Source organism: Xenopus tropicalis, chromosome 3, assembly GCF_000004195.4.
Source record: "Xenopus tropicalis strain Nigerian chromosome 3, UCB_Xtro_10.0, whole genome shotgun sequence".
In the NCBI taxonomy this organism is placed as follows: domain Eukaryota; kingdom Metazoa; phylum Chordata; class Amphibia; order Anura; family Pipidae; genus Xenopus; species Xenopus tropicalis.
In genome coordinates this window covers 140312907-140334088 of record NC_030679.2, presented here as the reverse complement: position 1 = coordinate 140334088, position 21182 = coordinate 140312907, and the positions used below count along the sequence as shown (strand labels likewise).

At 45.3% G+C, this 21182-nt stretch overlaps 1 protein-coding gene across 1 annotated transcript; it reads left to right on the top strand.

The window, feature by feature from the left end:
• The first annotated feature begins 6072 nt into the window (after positions 1 to 6072).
• On the top strand, positions 6073 to 20910 carry rnaseh2a (ribonuclease H2 subunit A). The gene is given in 8 exon segments (NM_203815.1): positions 6073 to 6203; positions 6380 to 6451; positions 7265 to 7391; positions 8991 to 9078; positions 9993 to 10130; positions 10339 to 10426; positions 17770 to 17893; positions 20463 to 20910. Coding segments are annotated over 8 exon segments (906 nt in total). The 5' UTR covers positions 6073 to 6076; the 3' UTR covers positions 20605 to 20910.
• Positions 20911 to 21182: the final 272 nt, after the last annotated feature.

Genomic DNA, 21182 nt, shown 5'->3' with positions numbered 1-21182 from the left:
GTGTCTTCTGCCTTATTTCAAGGCAAAAGTTCTGTAAATTTGTACTGAAGCTGCTTATTGGTCAGTACCCTAAGGGGCCCCCCAAAAGACAGGGTGTCCTTGCTCTATATGCCCCTGACTGTCAAGGGGTGCTGCAAGGGTTTTCAGTGTTTCTTGTCCTATTACCAGAAGGGGTCCCTCAGGACAAACCATTACTGGAGGAAGACAAAACACTTTAGGGCAAACGTTCAATTTGAAGTGCAATCACCATATATTTTTTCTATAACATTTTTTTCTATAATATTTTTTCCTCCCATAATACAAATAAGTTGGCATCAGTTCAATCCTGGATCCACTGTCAATAGGCACAGTAGCACAGCTATATGGAACTGCAAGGAGCGCGGGGTGACAAAGAAGGGGACCCAAATAGAAAGGGAATTACGATGGGTGAATGATATCATTGGGCAGCTGGCAACTATAAAGGGCACAGTGGTCCCAGTAAGGGTTGCCACCGGGCCGGTAGTTCACCTGCTAAGGCTGGGGCCGGTATTACAAATTTACCAACCAGTTTCTCCCCCTGTGACACTGTTAGCTGTTCTTTATGACCAGGACCTCCCCACAGACCCAAAGTGCAAATTTACCACCCCCAACATGCCTGACACACCAACTCCCTGCCCTGTAACTCCCACTCCACGCCCCCCATAACAGCACCATCACCCACATCCCTCAACACAGGCCGGCAAACTAGGGGGAAAAAGGTGGCAACCCTAGTCCCAGTGCTGGGCCAAGTGGTATTTACACCAAGGCAATACTAACTTGACCCGGCATCCTGCCCCCCCCCCCAAACACTATATGGTCAGTAAGACAAATCCTTGCAGCTCAGCCTACTGCCCTCCTTTCCCCTCCCTTAAGACATTTTACTTACTGTAACTCACAGCATCCAAACAGCAATGACTTCTGATTGGTCACCTACAGTAAAACTAAAGAAAGCACAATTCTGATTGGTTGCTATGCATCCTTGCTCTATAGAACAATTTACATCTGTTTTGTGATTCCCACCCTGCTTGTGTTAGTGGGACTGCACCCCATTTACCTTCTGTGCTGAATATCGCTATGCTGGGCGGCTAGCACTGGCCACTTCCCATGCATACGTTATCTATAGGCTGATGATTCCAATGTACCTGCTGTTGTACAAAAACACTTACGGCACTAGAATGAGGGATGTAACAGGCACATTTGGCCCTGACTATACCAACCAGGTAGTGTATGGATATCACCATGATGTGTCAGTGTTTTACCTCCACAGAACCCTGGCGTGAAACATGTTAAAAAGCTAACTTGAAGGTAAACTTAAAGGAAAAGTAAGACCAAAAAAACACACTAAGTTTGCCCAGGTGCAGTAACCCATAGCAACCAACCATTACGTAGCATTTACTAGTCACCTGATTAAAAGCAAACATCTCATTGGTTGCTATGGGTTACTGCTCCTGAACTAAAGGTGCCCATACACTATAAGATCCGGTCGCTTGGTGTTGTCACCAAGCGAGCGGATCTTCACCCGATATCCCCACCTACGGGTGGGCGATATCGGGTAGCAAGGGACTTACGATCGGATTACATTTGAGCTTATGGGGCAGTCGGTTCGGGGACCGCATCAACGAGCCGATGCGGTCCCCGATCCGACCGGATTTTCTAACCTGGCCGATCAAGATCTGGCCAATTTCAGGCCAGATATCGGTCGGCCAGGCAGCTCTGTTCTGCCCATACACGGGCCGATTAGCTGCCGAATCGGTCCAAGGGAGCGATATTGGCAGCTATAGTCGGCCCATGTATGGGGACCTTTACTTAGTGCCTTTTACTACATATAGCCCCTCCCTTCCCTGACTCATTTTGCAGCAGATCAGCCCTACTATGGGTTCCTAATCAGTTCTGCTAATGGGAGGACAGTTTGGGAAGTTGCAGTCACCAGATGAAACTTTGAGGGGAGGCTAAAGGCAAAGGAATCCCCCATGGTCAGGAGTTTCCTCTTGGTCAATCACAAATGGCTGTATCGCACCATGGGTGGAACTACCTTTCTCCTGAGCAGAATGGATCCCATTCCTGATTATATCTCAGGGCCTGTTTTCTCCTTTCACCCTCAAAGTGAAGATAATAATCAACCCAGGAGAGCCGTGCAGACCCCTCAGAAGACCCAGAAACACATTCTGATCTGACAGAAAGACGAGCAGAGATAAAGGGAAACTTGGTTTGTTCATCCTGCTGCTGCCACTGAGATTCCCAGTCCCATAATGATAGTGGAGATGTGGAATTCTCTCCCTGAAGCAGTCGTACTGGCTGATATATTAGATAGCTTCAAGAAGGGGTTGGATGGCTTTTTAAGCAAGTGAGGAAATGCAGGGTTCTTGAAAATGACTCCAAGTACAAGTTGATCCAGGGACTGGTCCGATTGCTATCTTGGGGCCAGGAAGGAATTTTTTTGAGAGGTTTTAGAAGGGGGATTCTGCCTTCCTCTTGATCATCACAAGTTTCATATAAAGGTTGAACTTGATGGGCATGTATTTTTTTTATAACATATCATTTTTACTGGCCAAGCTGGTAAAATACCAGCCAGGTGATAACCCTAGGCACTTCCTTGCCCTTAGAGCTGGCAATAAGGACAGATAACCAGATCCTTTCCATACCTTGTGTGTCTGAATGATGGGCAAGGTACAGGCGGGAGAGGGGATACGTGCCTGCCTCAGCCCGTTTCATTTGAATCAAACACTAGTGCAGGCAGCTATTTGCACAATGCCCCACCCACAATGCTGATTGGTTTCTTATTTTTTTGCACGCTGCGGGGGTCCTCACAAATGAGCAAATACAAACACTGCCCATGACTTTATCCCTTACCTTCCTTTTTGCTGAAGGTGTAAGGTGTCAGCAGGGGGCGCTGTAGGACTAAAGGTGAACATGCATGTTTCCTTATTTAATACTGGCTGCATGAAGCACTGCAATGTGCTGTTTCATCTCAGAAAACCTGGACCATTACTGTAGTATTGGAAATGCCAATACTTCATTACATTGATAGGATAGGGCTGCTGTGACACTCTCCATAGCTAGCAGCCTGAGAAATTTCCCTCAGCTGAGGCCACTCCTTCACTTTAGGGAGGAAATATAGAAGGCGAGCTAGGGGTAGGCAGGTAACTGAAGTAAGTGCCTAGTACCCCCACTCCGTCGTACCCCTAGTTCTCTCCCCCCCCAGGCTATTATTTATTCTCTACAGGCTTTACTGTTCCCCTGGCATTGCCAAACCCAGACTTTTAATACTTCTCCATAGGACTCATTTCTACCACTCCAGAGTCCAATGTGGTGATCTTTACTCCACTCCAGCCAACACTTTGCATTACACATAGTGACGTTAGATTTCTTTGTCTATGACCACCCATAAAAACCCCATGCTCCCTATGAATAGTGATACGGCTGCTATTTCTAGTAGACAAATAACCAGGCAGCTGTAATTCTTTCTCATGGGTTATTGCAGACAGTGATATATAGTTGGGCAAAGCACTGAGATAGTTCCCTGCAAAGAGGTTGGGCAATGCAGTACCCTTTTTATACCTTTGTACAAACATATACCATTGTACCAAAAAGTAGAAGCAGCAAGCAAGTTATTATTTACTTTTATGAAAAAGTCCACCAATCATTGAGCCCATCTTTTCCATTTGGTGGTCCCACATAAGCCTTTATTTTCTTTGTTCCTCATTGACACTTCAGTGGTACTAGCACTTGCATTACAGTTTCAGAAATATAAGAGAATTATAGAAAACACACATTAAAGGCCAAAGCATAAAATGGTTAATGTGTAACATGCTGCAACTAAAATGGCTGCACTTTGGTTCTGACCGTAACAATAGTTCTTGTGCTAATGTTGCTTCCTGAGACAGTTTTCTAACTAAGGACATGTAATTTTAGTGAGAGAGCCCTAATGCCTTTGGCCATGTAGTGTATCTGTAATTCTATGCACCACATACCGTAATATATTCCATATTATAAACCTCTGCTCCCATTATTATTAGTCATTTTGATATATTTAGCTTTTTGTTCTGCAGCTCTCCAGTTTAGAATTTAAACCACTATCTGGTTGCTAGGATTCCACTTAGCTTAGCAACCAGGCATTGGTTTGAAAGGCGGACAGGATTCATAGGGGAGAGTCTGGAAAGGAGGATAAGGAATGAAAATGAATACAACTATAACCTCAAATAAATTAGCAAAACCCAGATTCTGAGGGAAAGTCCCAAAAAAATACCAATTTCAGCAAAAATCGTAAATGTGCCTTTTATAGCGGTGCTGTTCTTTTGTAGCCCAATGGGGGAAATGACTAGTTGCCACAGAGGTGGTGACACTGGTACTGCAACTACTGTTCTGTTAAACTATTTTTTCACCATTAATTCCAAATCATTTGATAACATATGATACAACTCCTTTTTAAAAAATGTTCTCTATTTCATTATTTAACCTAGTTCTAGCTACAGAGCCAGGAATTAAGACCCCCGCCCTTCAGTTCTTCCCTTGTGTAAAAATAGTTACAGATCCCATGGGAATATCTTGCCTGTGCATCATGACCCACATAAGCTTTATGGTTCTGCTCTTTTCCCATTAAAAATCAGTATAAATGTACTGTGAGCAGGCTGAAATGGTGGTAGCACCTCCCGTATAAATTAGAGTCTTAGGAGACATAGCAGAATCTTATTGCATTCAGTGATGGCGGCATAAGGCTGTCTGTATAATCTGCTTCAGTCCTACTGTCCCTTATAGACACTTTACTCTACATACATAGACATAGGTCCATCAAATGCCCTATTAAAGAAATGCCCAGCAATAACATATAATTTAGTGCAACAATGTTGGTACCAATTAGTGCCCTTTTTTGCCCATTCCCAATGTGAACCTTATCTGCCTGTCAATTGGACATAGTACAACTGCAGAGGCATGGCTCTCTGGGTCACTTTGGGAACTATTCAAGGGCAGGCACATAGCCATAAATGTCAGAAAATACATAATAAATGTTACAAAAAATACAATAAATATCCAAAACTGGTCAATATAATGCCTTTAATGATTAAACCATTCTACCGTTTATGACTTTGAACCTGGCATCTCAACATTCAAAGGCCTACAGAGTCTCCCCAAGCATAATGTGAAATGGCTGTTTAAAGTCTCCAATCCTGTGCAGTTTGGGAGAGCAATACGTGGTCTATAGGGACATGCTAAATAATAGAAAGCAACATTTGGCCTGTCAACCTAGTGTGGCCAGATTACTTGAAAATTCAGGGACAAAATCCAGCTAGCAGGGCTAAACCGCTATGTCAACCCACTTAGATTTTCTGTGAGTCTCCTGGATTCGTTGTGGGGCATGGATGGAGTTCTGTCAATTCTAATGGGGCCTGGCCAGTATGTCCCATGTACATGGGCAGAATTCATCTGGAAATCACCTGATATCTCTATAATCAGGCCTATGGGGGGGGGGGTTGTTTTGGCCTCTGTGACTTTGAAATGCCAGGGCCTATTTGGAATCTAAAGGTGGCCATACACAGGCAGATTTCAGCTTGGCGGCTCCCCCATCCCCAATAGCATTCTCTCGATTTTAAGCAAATCCCTTGAAGTCCTGCAGTGAATTGCAGTGGAAATGCTTAAATATTTTCTCCTTATTCTGGTCTAGATTTGCCCACTCATGTACATTGCCCTCCCACTGCTTTTACATCACCAAATCTTTATTTTTGTCACAGGTTTATCCATCATTGGGGAACACTAACTTTGTGCCCACCATCTGCCATTAAACAACCAACCCCAAGAAGCTCCAACTGAGGTTTTTAAACGGTGGAAGGGGGTACAATAGGAATCAATAGATGGAAAATAGAACCATGTCTCAGAGAGTTTTCCCACAAACAGCATCATTATCATTGTAAGTCTAAACTGAGTAGATAATAAAGGTTACAATAAAGCTTTGTTAAAAAAAAACAAAAAAAACATAAGGAAACGCACACGATTGGCTGCTTCGCTCGGTGACGTTTACGGATTTGCGCGGGAAGCCAGAGTTGTTGCCGGAAGTGGCTGCAGCATGGAGCTTGAAGAATTCGAGCGCGATAATTCCCAGAATCGCCTGCTGAGCTCTCCGGTACCGGAGATATGTCGGACGGAGGACTGCTGCCTTGGGATAGATGAGGCCGGCCGGGGACCCGTACTGGGTAAGATATTCAGCTTCGCATTTGCTGCAGACGCAGTTGTAGCTTCTCCAATAGGCCATACTCACGATTTTACTTATTCTTTATTACAGTAAGCGATTCTGACATAACAAAATGCTATAATACCGGTTTACTCGTTATTGCTTCATCTCCTTTCTTATGTCTTCTATCTATCATAGGTCCTATGGTTTATGGAATCTGTTACTGCCCTGTGGCCCGGAAGAAGGATCTTCAGGATTTGAAGGTGGCAGGTGAGAAATTACAATATCTAAATGACATAACAGAATAGCTGCTTTTGATTTTAAACATATATACACTTAAAGGGGAACTCCACCTAAATATGACTTAACCTTTTTTAAAATGTAAACATAATTTCAAACAACTTTGCAATCTATATGCAGCATTTTCATTACGTTTTATGTAATAATACAGTTTGGAACAGTTCCCTAAGCCCCGCCCCCTGTTCCCCTGCGGATCTGGCTGACTTCTTAGTGACTCAAATAAAATGTAACAGTAGTCGCCTGTCGGTAAGGAAAGGAACATGTCAGCGAAATGCATTGTGGGTCTGTAAGCTGTGGGGAAGTTGTTACAAATTGTAACATCAATGTTTTAGTCCCTCCTCCCCTGCCAGGATTTCAAAATAATGGAGAAATTGTTTGCCGCACATAAAAATAGTATTTATTCATACTTTTTAAGGAACAAATTTACAGTGACAGGTATATTAGGGGTTTCTGTGTTGTGTGAGGCTCTTTAACAAATTTTGGTTCGGAAGCCACAGTTCTCCTTTAAGATGCGTGTTCCTGTTTGATGTATGGAGTAACCCAGTGTAGTTGCTGCAATAGATTAAGGAAGGTGGAATGTAAATTGTCAGGCAGCAGATGCTTTTTTTAATTTTTTAGATGCAGCCAGTTCATTCTTTAGCTTTGAATTCTTCATGCTACTACAATATGTATATATGTCTATTTGTATACCTTAATCTTATCCAATGTGGTATATATATGTAGCTTTGTTACAGCAACAATCCCATTCTGTACCTATCTGTACCTAACTCCTCTCTCTTGCAGACTCCAAGACACTGAGTGAAGCTGAGAGGGAACGGCTGTTTGAGAAATTAAACAGTACTTCTGATTACATCGGCTGGGCCTTGCATATACTCTCACCTAACATCATTTCAACCAGCATGCAGCAGAGGTAAATAAATAGCTACCGTGGGCCTATAAAATTCAAACTCCCTGGCTGTCTAGGAATTGCTCAACCTTCATTCTTGCTGAGAATATTGCATATAGGATCGTTCGATAATCTATTTTCCCCCCCTAATGGTTTAATAGTTGCAGTAGTTAAGTAATTAATAGACACTGGATTTAGAAAAAGAAAGAAATAAACTATTTATAGGGCAGGTAACTATGAACTATGAACACGCCAACCATACTAGAGACTTATTGGGAAAAAAATATCAGTCTGCATTAGCACATATCAGCAGTAACCCATAATAAACATGGAAATGAAAAAGCCCTATGATTTATGGTTATTGATTGTAAGATTGGTGTGACTGTGACACATGGTAAAATATATACCCAAATAAAAATAAAACCTTACAATGGGTTAATACGGCATGTAGAATCCTGGGTCTTGGTGATAACGGCACAGATAATTTGGTATGCACTGAATCCACTATTTTAGGATTTGGCTGAACTCTTTATGAAAGATTTGGCCGAACTGAATCCTAATTTGCAAATGCAGATATGGTTGTGGAAGGGTTAAAGAGAACCATTTGCTTTGCACGCTGTGGAAAATTTTCAGCTTCCATGTTTATGTGACAAAAAGTCAAGTGATTTGAAGAAATCCTGGATTTTGTGCATCCTTACTGATGATACAAAAATATATGTCAAAATATACCTATAATGATGATATAGGAACCATATAAGTATAGGCACTGCCTGTCAAGAAGGATGGGAGAATAAATATTCCTAGACAAACTGATAAATTAATTAACATTGTCCCAGATGGATGACTGGGTGAACGATGTTTAAAAAACCCTGATCAACCCCTGGATCAATCCATTTGGAAATGACAGCTCTTAGTTAGAGGGGCTATTCTAGACTAGATTGGATATTCTGCTTTATTTCCCTTTAAATAGAATTCTAGTCTGATCTTCTACTGATCTAACAAATGCCTGTAGGCCTCTTTTGGTAGGCAGTAGATTCAGGAGTTAACGCTCCCTGAACATTTTGGCATATTCTGGGCAGCTTTTGAGCTGAATATATAGCTTTTTCTGATTTCCTTGTTGCAGGAAGCATCTGTTTAACTCGTATCTGATGGGGTCTAGCGCTCCATGAGACAGTGAAGCTCACTAGACCAGATCAGATGCAAGTGATTAGAGGAGTTGCGTGACTGGGATGGAAGATTTTGCTCTTCTGCCTGAGCCAAACAGCAGAGGGCGCTCAGGATCTCCTGTTGTTAATATAAGATCTGCTAATATCTTGAAATCATAGTATAGCATGACTGCTTTCTTTTAAATTAAAATGTACTGTATATGTAAAAAAAAAAAAAAGAAACAACCCATGTACTTAATTTATGACCCAAGGCATTTCCACTTTCCTGCCCCCCCCCTTCCCCAGAAATGTATCACTGCACTCCACTAAAAAAGGCCCCATTGCCCTCTGTTCTCAAGTGTTTTATCAGTAAGTGTGATTTGTGGAACTTACCCAGTGCTTCTGGTTCTGAATAATATTACAAGGTGCTCTATCACTGATCACTGCATTAATGTTTTTGCCTCATTTGTTGTTCCAGGGCAAAATACAACCTGAATGCTTTATCCCACGACACGGCTATCGGCCTAATTCAGTTTGCCCTGGATGCAGGAGTGCAGCTGAAAGAGGTTGGTTGGGCTATTCTTTCAGAAGTGGGGCGGTATCTGGGTTAGTGCTGGGCGGTATGACCAAAAATTTATATCACGGTATTTTTCAAAATTATATCGGTATCACGGTATTTGACGGTATTTTTTTTTCCCCATGCATGATTAGGTGACCACCCCAAACACCTGCCACCCGCACCCCCCCGCCACCCCAAACACCCCCCCATCCGCACGCAGCCCCCCCACCCCCCCATCCGCACGCACCCCCCCATCCGCACGCACCCCCCACCCCAAACACCCCCCCCACCCCACCCCACCCCAAACACCCCCCCATCCCCTTCACATAAATATAACCCCCACCCCATCCCACCCCCCCCCAAACACAACCCCATCCCCTTCACATAAGTATAACCCACCCCCACCCCAAACACCCCCCCATCCCCTTCACATAAATATAACCCCCCACCCCACCCCCCCAAACACAACCCCATCCCCTTCACATAAAATATAATTACTGGCCAGGCACCCCCCGACAGCTCACATTGGTATCCGACTCTGAATGCGTCCTAGCGATGGCGCTTTTGTAGAGTGTGCGCGCTGACGTCACGTGCGCGCTGACGTCACGTGCGCGCTGACGTCACGTGCGCGCTGACGTCACGTGCGCGCTGACGTCACGTGCGCGCTGACGTCACGTGCGCGCTGACGTCACGTGCGCGCTGACGTCACGTGCGCGCTGACGTCACGTGCGCGCTGACGTCACGTGCGCGCTGACGTCACGTGCGCACCCGGAAGTATTCAGCACACCGGTATGGGGGTATGTAGAAAATTCATATCGGTTTAAAAAAAAAAAACCGGTGATCGGTTTTTACCGGTATACCGCCCAGCACTAATCTGGGTTATGAATGTCCTTTAATTGTACTGCTCTATATCCTTTGCAGGTTTTTCTGGACACTGTGGGCCCTGCAGAGAAGTACCAAGACAAGCTGAAGAAGATATTCCCAGAGCTGGACGTTACTGTTAGGCCCAAAGCTGATTCATTGTTCCCTGTAGTCAGTGCTGCGAGTATCTGTGCAAAGGTGAGGTGCAAAAGTACATGTGCAAATTTCAAATGACAACTAAAGCAATTGCAAAATTCACTCAAAGGAAAGTGCTTTTCCTGGTTCTACTCCTGGAAACATCCCCTCATCCTGGGGCAGTATTCCCTCCAGCTTCATACTACCGTCGGAGCTTGTAACCTTTTGGCCCATTATTAACCATTGAAGCTTCTGTTATTTTTTTTTTTAGGTGGCAAGGGACCGGGTGGTGAAAGACTGGAAGTTTGTAGAAGATCTAGGCGATCCTGATGCAGAATATGGCTCTGGATATCCAAATGGTGAGTTTTTCTGATGAACCAGACCCTGCTGTTTTGGACTTCCTACATGGTCTGTGCTGCTTGATTAGGAAGCTTGGCTGAGCTTCAGGTCAGTATTACTTTATATTTAATATCTGTAATTTTATATAGCATCCAAATTCACATAGCACTTTACAGAGATTATACTTAATTCCCATCAGTGCCTGCACCGGTGGAGCTTACAATCTAAGGTCACTATCACTTTCAAACACAGTAGGGTTAAGTTTATCAGGAGCCGATTAACCTGCCTGCAAGTGGCTTTCCTTAAAAGAACTATTACTGTGCTGTGGCCGTTGATATGCCAAGACTATTTGGAAGCAAAAACCAATGATAGAGGACAGATGTAAATGGTGCGCAGCCTGGTCCTTCAGCTTATCTACCCCTTCCCCAAGTTGGATGTCTGTCTCTAATCAGGTCAGGGGCACAGTTAGGCCTGACGGAGGTAACATAGCTGCGCTGAGGTAGGGTGTTGATTTTAGAAGATCATATTGGAACCATTTAGAATCTGGAACTTGTCACTAAGGCTTGAATTTCTATAAAGCAATGTTATTTGGAGGGCAATCTGCTGGGATTTGATATCATTCATGTACACTGTGTGTCTCTAATAATGCTCTCTGTCACTTGATCCCCTTTACTTATAGCTGAGACTGAACTCTGCAATTCATTTCTTTTTTTTTGGAAGATTCTCTTGATTTTAAACTAAAGATAGACAAGGTGAGAGGTTGAAAAAAAATGGAAGAAAAGGAGAGGACTTGAAGCCAAGGGTGGGAGGTTCAGGGGGCTTCCATTTCTGGAAGATTATGGATTTTTTTTTTTGGCTTTATGTAGAAGCTGTAGAAGGCACAGTGTCATTGGAGGGCAGGGTGAGGCCTCTCTGTATGTCCCAACAGGCAAAATACAGGTGCCCAGATAGTTGGCAGTCCTAGTGAATCCCTGTAGGGGAGTATTGCTGCCCAGTATTTTGGCAACCCATTTCTGTATTAAAAAAAAAAAAGGTACATTAATGATTCATTCAACACTGATGCCATGCAAGAATATCCCTGCTCCCCATACCAATCGTTAAAAATGCAAAGTAGTTAATTTTTCATCACACAGACGCCATACTGCATCAAAGCGAGTACCTGATAGACAGCGAGTACCTGATAGACAGCGAGTACCTGATAGACAGCGAGTACCTGATAGACAGCGAGTACCTGATAGACAGCGAGTACCTGATAGACAGCGAGTACCTGATAGACAGCGAGTACCTGATAGACAGCGAGTACCTGATAGACAGCGAGTACCTGATAGACAACTCAACACCACATTCTCACATATGTTGTGTTCCCAGACCTCCCCGGGGCTTGGTGTCTCACAATATTACATAACTTACTGGTCTGTCAGGTCTGGCCACAATTTCTGCACATTTATAGACACTGTCTGGAGGCCCCTGAGGTTTGGGGATTCTTTTATATCTTTTCTTGCCTTGCTTTATCTAGATCTATGTCATTTATAAACCTGTATTATATTCTGAGTCCCAAGATGTTGCTGGACTGCAACTCTCAAATTCTTTAAGGTAATAATCAAGGCTGTAGTCCAGCAACATCTATGGACCCAAGATTAAAAAACAGGTATCTGTAACTGTGCAAGATATCCGCACCCAGTGCAGCTGTTATGTCTCTATTATTGTGCAACATTGGCTGGCTTCTGTATATTGCAAATAATTCATCCTGCCATTCAAAATGTTATTCTTGGACACATGTATTTTATTTTAGTTTTAATATTGGTGTTTATGCAGCCACTTTAGGTCATTGTGCCTGATCCTTTGCTTTCAGAAGCGGCCTGCACTAAACAATGCAACTGCTTTCATATAAGTTATTGTTTCTCCTACTCGGTGTAATTGGGAAAGTCATAACTGGACGTGGGTGTTTTTACTATTGAGTGCAGTTCTTATATCTACCACAAGGTGGGGCTTGGGGGCAATTTTAGCAATGTAGGTGTCGGGGAGCTGCTACCTTCCCACCTTCCCATTCTTTAATGGATAGGCTGCTTGGGATGGGGAGGAAGGGGAAGTCATCACTCCAACTTGCAGCTTTGCAGTAAAGAGAGAATGGGGTTTATCAGAGCACATGTCCATGGCAGCTGAAAACTAAAATGGAAAATTACCATTTCAAGCAATATCATCTAGTTGAAACTAGGAAACCTACCTGCTTGGTCCTGTAAACAACTGGAAAATGGGCAAATTTCATTGATAATTATAAAAATTGTCCAACCTGCCCAATCAGTTCTCTGACCGATGCCGTATAAAAAAAATAAGCAGATATGTATTCGGTGCCCACTAACCTTACGATTTGATGGATTTGTTGCACTGAAATTGGTCGCTAGGGAGAGAAATGTGTATTCTTCATGCACCTTAAGAAAATATCTAGCCCCACGTCAAATTTCAAAATTAAATATAAAGAAAATCTTTGCTGTTTTTGAAAAATAGATTTCAGCACAGGATTCTGCCGGAGCAGCGCAATTAACTGATGGGTTTTGTATTTAATATTACTATTCAGTAGAAATAATGGGAAGACATATACACAAATAATTGCCTGTGTGTTTAATAGAAGGGCTATGCCTAAACCCAGACCCAGACTTCTAAAAGGTTTGTATGATTGTACTAATAATGTTAAAGAGATTAGATTTAGAGCTCTAACACCACTGTAATAAGGGAAAAGCTCCCAAGAGAAATGACTTGACTGGAACAAATGTAGCTTAAATCTAATTAAATTTGATCTAATCCACTATCAACATGTTTTTAGCTGTTCTTTATCCTTTGCACCTGTAGGTTGGTGTGCATTGTAATGCTTTAGGGTGAAAAGACACGGAGCTACAAGTAGCAGCTACATTTCGCGGCTATTTAATGCCAGAACTTACCCTGTCATAGACAATACTGAGAATTGCCTCTGCTAAAACGCATGTATGGACAATTATCAGTAAATGAGCAGCATTGTCTGTTTCTGTAGCTGCCACTAGTAGCTCTGTGTGTCTTCACCCTAAGATGTTACAAATATCTGGAAGTAACTAGTGGATGTTGTAGGATGGACTTGGATCTGTGGCCTCACATTTTACTATAACTGGGCTTTAGCCCATAGGGTACAGATATATAGTAATTTTGGGGTCATCCTGCCATAGACCAAGGGCACAGATTAGCACCCACCCAAGATCTCCCTCTAACTGGCTTTCAAGGTGGCAGCCTTTAGCTTATAACAAGGTTACAGATATATAGAAACATTGGGATAACAGTCACCCTGCTATAGTTCCAGGGGTACCCAGGGCACAAATAAGCACTCACCCCAAATCCCCCCCTAACTGGCCTTCAGGCTGGGCCCCTTAGCCCATAACAAGGTTACAGATATATAGAAACATTGGGGTAACAGTCACCCTGCTATAGTTCCAGGGGTACCCAGGGCACAAATAAGCACTCACCCCAAATCCCCCCTTAACTGGCCTTCAGGCTGGGCCCCCTTAGCCCATAACAAGGTTACAGATATATAGAAACATTGGGGTAACAGTCACCCCGCTATAGTTCCAGGGGTACCCAGGGCACAAATAAGCACTCACCCCAAATCCCCCCTTAACTGGCCTTCAGGCTGGGCCCCCTTAGCCCATAACAAGGTTACAGATATATAGAAACATTGGGGTAACAGTCACCCCGCTATAGTTCCAGGGGTACCCAGAAGGAGTATCTGTGTGAGCTTTGGCCCAGGGTAAGTCATGTTTTAGGCCAGGGGCTGAGTGCATGGGGATCCCCCTCTGAACTTATTGCGTATCCAGAATAAATAGTTCCTACCAGTGGCCCAAGCCAATTAGCAAGATCTTTCCTGTATTAGTGTTGTGGCTGCTGGAGTTAAGCAGGGATGGGCCCCGGAACCATAACCCAAAAATAAATGGTTGGATTTTCAAAGAAGAAAATCCACTTATCCAGAATCCTCTTTAACTTCAACCAGATCAGACAAAAATGAAGCCTCAGCCCCACGAGTGTTAATTATCAGCTGCTGTAGAACATATGTCTGCCCAAAGGCACATAATAAACAGCACAGCAAGAAGGAACAGACTGCTTATTTTAATCTTTTAAAGGGGAAATTCACTTTGGTAAAATTAATAAAAGCTGCATGTTTTGCAAGAAATTAGAATTTTTATATGTAAATAAATCATAAAAAAAGATTAATGACCAAAAGGAAACTGATAGGGATACATCCATCTTCATATTCACATATTCCAAAATACACAGCCTAAAAAATAGCTAAACTTTGGGTGCCCCCATTAGGTTTGGCCCAAAGAAAAGAATGGGGGACCCAGACAGAATTGAATACAAGGTGGCCTTATTTGTGCCCTGGGTACCCCTGGAACTATAGCAGGGTGACTGTTACCCCAATGTTTCTATATATCTGTAACCTTGTTATGGGCTAAGGGGGCCCAGCCTGAAGGCCAGTTAGGGGGGGATTTGGGGTGAGTGCTTATTTGTGCCCTGGGTACCCCTGGAACTATAGCAGGGTGACTGTTACCCCAATGTTTCTATATATCTGTAACCTTGTTATGGGCTAAGGGGGCCCAGCCTGAAGGCCAGTTAGGGGGGGTTGGGGTGAGTGCTTATTTGTGCCCTGGGTACCCCTGGAACTATAGCAGGGTGACTGTTACCCCAATGTTTCTATATATCTGTAACCTTGTTATGGGCTAAGGGGGCCCAGCCTGAAGGCCAGTTAGGGGGGGAATTGGGGTGAGTGCTTATTTGTGCCCTGGGTACCCCTGGAACTATAGCAGGGTGACTGTTACCCCAATGTTTCTATATATCTGTAACCTTGTTATGGGCTAAGGGGGCCCAGCCTGAAGGCCAGTTAGGGGGGGGTTGGGGTGAGTGCTTATTTGTGCCCTGGGTACCCCTGGAACTATAGCAGGGTGACTGTTACCCCAATGTTTCTATATATCTGTAACCTTGTTATGGGCTAAGGGGGCCCAGCCTGAAGGCCAGTTAGGGGGGATTTGGGGTGAGTGCTTATTTGTGCCCTGGGTACCCCTGGAACTATAGCAGGGTGACTGTTACCCCAATGTTTCTATATATCTGTAACCTTGTTATGGGCTAAGGGGGCCCATCCTGAAGGCCAGTTAGGGGGGGATTTGGGGTGAGTGCTTATTTGTGCCCTGGGTACCCCTGGAACTATAGCAGGGTGACTGTTACCCCAATGTTTCTATATATCTGTAACCTTGTTATGGGCTAAGGGGGCCCATCCTGAAGGCCAGTTAGGGGGGGATTTGGGGTGAGTGCTTATTTGTGCCCTGGGTACCCCTGGAACTATAGCAGGGTGACTGTTACCCCAATGTTTCTATATATCTGTAACCTTGTTATGGGCTAAGGGGGCCCAGCCTGAAGGCCAGTTAGGGGGGATTTGGGGTGAGTGCTTATTTGTGCCCTGGGTACCCCTGGAACTATAGCAGGGTGACTGTTACCCCAATGTTTCTATATATCTGTAACCTTGTTATGGGCTAAGGGGGCCCATCCTGAAGGCCAGTTAGGGGGGATTTGGGGTGAGTACTTATTCATGTAATAAATGGGAGAGGACTGCTCTAAACCGTATAATAGAACAATAATTTCCCATTAGACTGATGTCTGTGCTGAATGCTTCTCAGTCAGGCTTCCTTTTCTTATGTTAAATAGACAAGCAATTGTGCCTATAAATCAGATGGATGAAACAAGGAGCAATAGGAAGGGACAATAGCAGGTTGTAAACACTAATGAATCTGCTACATAAACCACTTTTTCTTGTTTTCTGTGTGATCGTTCCCATATACCCAGAGCTACAGTGTAGCAGGGAGTTACTATAACAGCCCAGAGATACAAAGTCTGTGCAACATTGTACCCAAAGATTGTCTTGGATTTTAACCCAGTCGTTGTAGCTGTAGTAGGACACATTGCCTGCAAATTGCCGCTGTATTCTGTGCTGCCGCTCTCTGCTTTCTATAGAGATCTGATTGCTCGGGCTGCTAACGATAGGGATGAATAGCAGCATCGACGGAAAGAAAGCCAAGTAGTAATAATGAGCAGCAGCTTCTCCATAGCAGCCAGATTTTATATTCCTGATCAGAGGGACAAACAAACATAAAAAGCAAATAATTTTACCTCTCTGTACGGGCTATGAGCAAACTTAGGGGGCTGTTCCTGCTGAATTGTGCTTAGTACTGGGGAATCCCTATGTGCCATAGTCTTATGGTATCTCTTTGTACAGGCTATGAGCAAACTTAGGGGGCTGTTCCTGCTGAATTGTGCTTAGTACAGGGGAATCCCTATGCTGCCATAGTTTTATGGTATCTCTCTGTACAGGCTATGAGCAAACTTAGGGGGTTGTTCCTGCTGAATTGTGCTTAGTACAGGGGAATCCCTATGTGCCATAGTTTTATGGTATCTCTCTGTACAGGCTATGAGCAAACTTAGGGGGCTGTTCCTGCTGAATTGTGCTTAGTACAGGGGAATAATGTACACTGCTACACAGTGTCTCATTGGCTTCCCTGCCAGACTGACCTTGCCGCCAACATCAGCGTACCATATACCCACTACTTACATAGGAGGCCTGTAGGAAAGGAATCTTGTTGTTGGCCTTGCCCGAGGCAGGAGAAGACCTTGGGGAGATATTTATTGCCTTATTAGACTGGTAAATCCACAAAGCAGCCCTGAGGGCTCTCTAATAAGAGCGCTGGTGACGTCCATTCAGCATCTCTGTAGACTGCAGCTGAACCAGCAATACCTTTATAGAATTCTGCCTCTGGGGTGGGAGGTAAGTGGAACATTTTACTTCTCACACTGGGCCCAGCTCGGCACACAGACAGACACAGTCCTGCCCAGCCGGACTCACAAACACACCGTTATATACACGGATGCTATGACTAAGGGCGAAGACACATGCAACGATTAGTTGCAGCGACTAATTGCCCCATGTGTCTTTGCCCTAAACCCACAGCTGATACCCAGCTCATCCCCCTACACTGGCACACACGCCTATATCAGCCCCCCAGCCTGTATCTGGCCTCACTGTGTGTGCATTTGTTACTTATCCGGCAAGATTTATTGATGCTGCTGCGCTCCCAAAGGAATCCGGTGACTGAGTAAGCATTGGCTGTACTGCTACTGTCAGCGGCATGATGAATGGTACCTGCAGCGTCGGCTCCTTACCCGCTGTCACAACCCCACTGATCAGCTCCATGCTCTGATGATTACCCCTCCAATGGGCAGTTATATAACTAGTGCATTTTGCTTGTACCCCCTTTTTGCTTCTCTCTGCCTAATGCTCACCATTTCTATTCTCACACAGACCCCAAGACAAAAGACTGGCTCTCTCGGCATCTCGATCCCGTTTTTGGATACCCGCAGTTTGTAAGGTTCAGCTGGAGCACAACACAGACTATCCTGGGTAACAAGGCTGCCCCGGTTTCTTGGTGAGGATTAAATAGGTGGTGCTGAATGTGCCAGGGCCAGACGGGGTGCTGCCAAGGCAGGTGCAGAAAGTGGCTGAGTATGGTATAGTGAGAGTATAGTGAGAGTATGGTAGTGTAGGTACCCTTACAGCTTGGTGTGTGTTTGTGCTACTGTAGGAGAAGCCATGGTAGGTAGGTACGTACGTACGTAGGTAGGTAATGGGAAGCAACGCTGAGTGCGTTGTAAATATGCGTTAGTGTGTGTGTGCTGGATAGATACAGTGGGGGCTGGGTGCATGTTAATTGCTGAAGTAATAATAGGGTAGGTACAGTGAGAACTAGTTGTGTGTAGGTTACTCACTAGTAGGGTAAGTGCTTGGTAGGTATAGTAAGACCTGGGTGCCTGTGGGGTACTGAGGGAATAGTTGGGTCGGTGCTGGGTGCCTGTGGGTTACTGAGGGAATAGTTGGGTTGGTGCTGGGTGCCTGTGGGTTACTGAGGGAATAGTTGGGTTGGTGCTGGGTGCCTGTGGGTTACTGAGGGAATAGTTGGGTTGGTGCTGGGTGCCTATGGGTTACTGTAGGAATAGTTGGGTCGGTGCTGGGTGCCTGTGGGTTACTGAGGGAATAGTTGGGTCGGTGCTGGGTGCCTGTGGGTTACTGAGGGAATAGTTGGGTCGGTGCTGGGTGCCTGTGGGTTACTGTAGGAATAGTTGGGTTGGTGCTGGGTGCCTATGGGTTACTGTAGGAATAGTTGGGTTGGTGCTGGGTGCCTATGGGTTACTGTAGGAATAGTTGGGTCGGTGCTGGGTGCCTATGGGTTACTGTAGGAATAGTTGGGTCGGTGCTGGGTGCCTGTGGGTTACTGAGGGAATAGTTGGGTCGGTGCTAGGTGCCTGTGGGTTACTGTAGGAATAGTTGGGTCGGTGCTGGGTGCCTGTGGGTTACTGAGGGAATAGTTGGGTTGGTGCTGGGTGCCTATGGGTTACTGTAGGAATAGTTGGGTTGGTGCTGGGTGCCTGTGGGTTACTGAGGGAATAGTTGGGTCGGTGCTAGGTGCCTGTGGGTTACTGTAGGAATAGTTGGGTCGGTGCTGGGTGCCTGTGGGTTACTGAGGGAATAGTTGGGTCGGTGCTAGGTGCCTGTGGGTTACTGAGGGAATAGTTGGGTCGGTGCTGGGTGCCTGTGGGTTACTGAGGGAATAGTTGGGTTGGTGCTGGGTGCCTGTGGGTTACTGAGGGAATAGTTGGGTTGGTGCTGGGTGCCTATGGGTTACTGAGGGAATAGTTGGGTCGGTGCTGGGTGCCTGTGGGTTACTGTAGGAATAGTTGGGTCGGTGCTGGGTGCCTATGGGTTACTGTAGGAATAGTTGGGTTGGTGCTGGGTGCCTATGGGTTACTGTAGGAATAGTTGGGTCGGTGCTGGGTGCCTATGGGTTACTGTAGGAATAGTTGGGTCGGTGCTGGGTGCCTGTGGGTTACTGAGGGAATAGTTGGGTCGGTGCTGGGTGCCTGTGGGTTACTGAGGGAATAGTTGGGTCGGTGCTAGGTGCCTGTGGGTTACTGTAGGAATAGTTGGGTCGGTGCTGGGTGCCTGTGGGTTACTGAGGGAATAGTTGGGTTGGTGCTGGGTGCCTATGGGTTACTGTAGGAATAGTTGGGTTGGTGCTGGGTGCCTGTGGGTTACTGAGGGAATAGTTGGGTCGGTGCTAGGTGCCTGTGGGTTACTGTAGGAATAGTTGGGTCGGTGCTGGGTGCCTGTGGGTTACTGAGGGAATAGTTGGGTCGGTGCTAGGTGCCTGTGGGTTACTGAGGGAATAGTTGGGTCGGTGCTGGGTGCCTATGGGTTACTGTAGGAATAGTTGGGTCGGTGCTAGGTGCCTGTGGGTTACTGAGGGAATAGTTGGGTCGGTGCTGGGTGCCTGTGGGTTACTGTAGGAATAGTTGGGTCGGTGCTGGGTGCCTGTGGGTTACTGAGGGAATAGTTGGGTTGGTGCTGGGTGCCTGTGGGTTACTGAGGGAATAGTTGGGTCGGTGCTGGGTGCCTGTGGGTTACTGAGGGAATAGTTGGGTCGGTGCTGGGTGCCTGTGGGTTACTGTAGGAATGTTCGGGGTTTCCCATGTATAAATGTAGTGGTTACAGGAGGGGTGAGCAGTTCCAGCCCTAGCACACAGTGGCCTTGCTATGTAGCAACAGTTGCAGAATGGGCAGAGATTAGCCGTGTCAGATTATGCAGGGAGGAGAGGTCAGACAGACCTTGTGTTGTATTAAGGGAGGATTTGAATGTACATCCTGCTCCCTGCCCCCACCCCACCCACACAAACCCTCCCAAGGGATGAGTGCTCCTTGCTCCTAATCTCTTCCGATGTCCTTTTATCCCTTTGGCCCAGGTTTACTAAGTGATGCTTTCTGAGTGGACTTTCCCAATTCATACTATATTTATCCAACTCCACTTTACTTACCCTAATGTTGTATTCCTGATGGTGGTGCTCTCTAGCTGCCATTGTGACCCCCCCCCCTTCCTGTTTGTGTGTTATTGCGTCGGGTTTTTCATTTTTAACGCATTTGAAACATCTTTGCACTTTTTTTAGGGGTGACGAGGATGACGACTCGGGTGGCAAATCCTCTACTCCTTCTGTCCTGTCGTTCTTCTCCGCCCCAAAGGATGCCTCCCAGCCCCAGAGCCACCGATTTTTCCAGGAACGGAACCTTAAGCCTCTGTTGGAGTTTTAGGAGCATCGGCAGTAAGGGCCACGTGCTGCAGTTACCTTCGACCTCTCTTACTGGGGTAATACCAGAAGCTATGGAACTCCTGCAGTTGAACTAGAACTCTCTCACAGTCATCTAGATTGGATGTCCCTACTCTAAGGTTCAGTCGGGCCGGGTTGATTCACAGAGTAGCTTTTCCAGTGCTTTATATGTGAAGCCATAGAGCTGCACACTTGTGTTCTGTGGCCCCAATGTATGTCTATTGGCAATGTCATGGCAATTGGGAATTGCATTGACACTATAGTGAGCCATTAAAGTTAACTGAGCAGAGCTGGAGGCCGCTGAGTCTTGTGTCCCCCTAACAAACCCACAAATACCATAAGTACCACCCAAGGTACTTTCTTTGTTTAACCCAGATAAGCATTATATCTATTCCCAGTTGCAGAAGCCAAGAACGATGCTTCGTATACTATTCCCCCCCCCCCAGTAGCAGATAGAGATACCTTCTGTAACTCCCGTGGTCAGTCTTTGAGTTACCTTTTTAGTATGATGTAGAGTGTTACATTGTGATACAGTTTGCAATTGGTCTTCATTTTATTTTT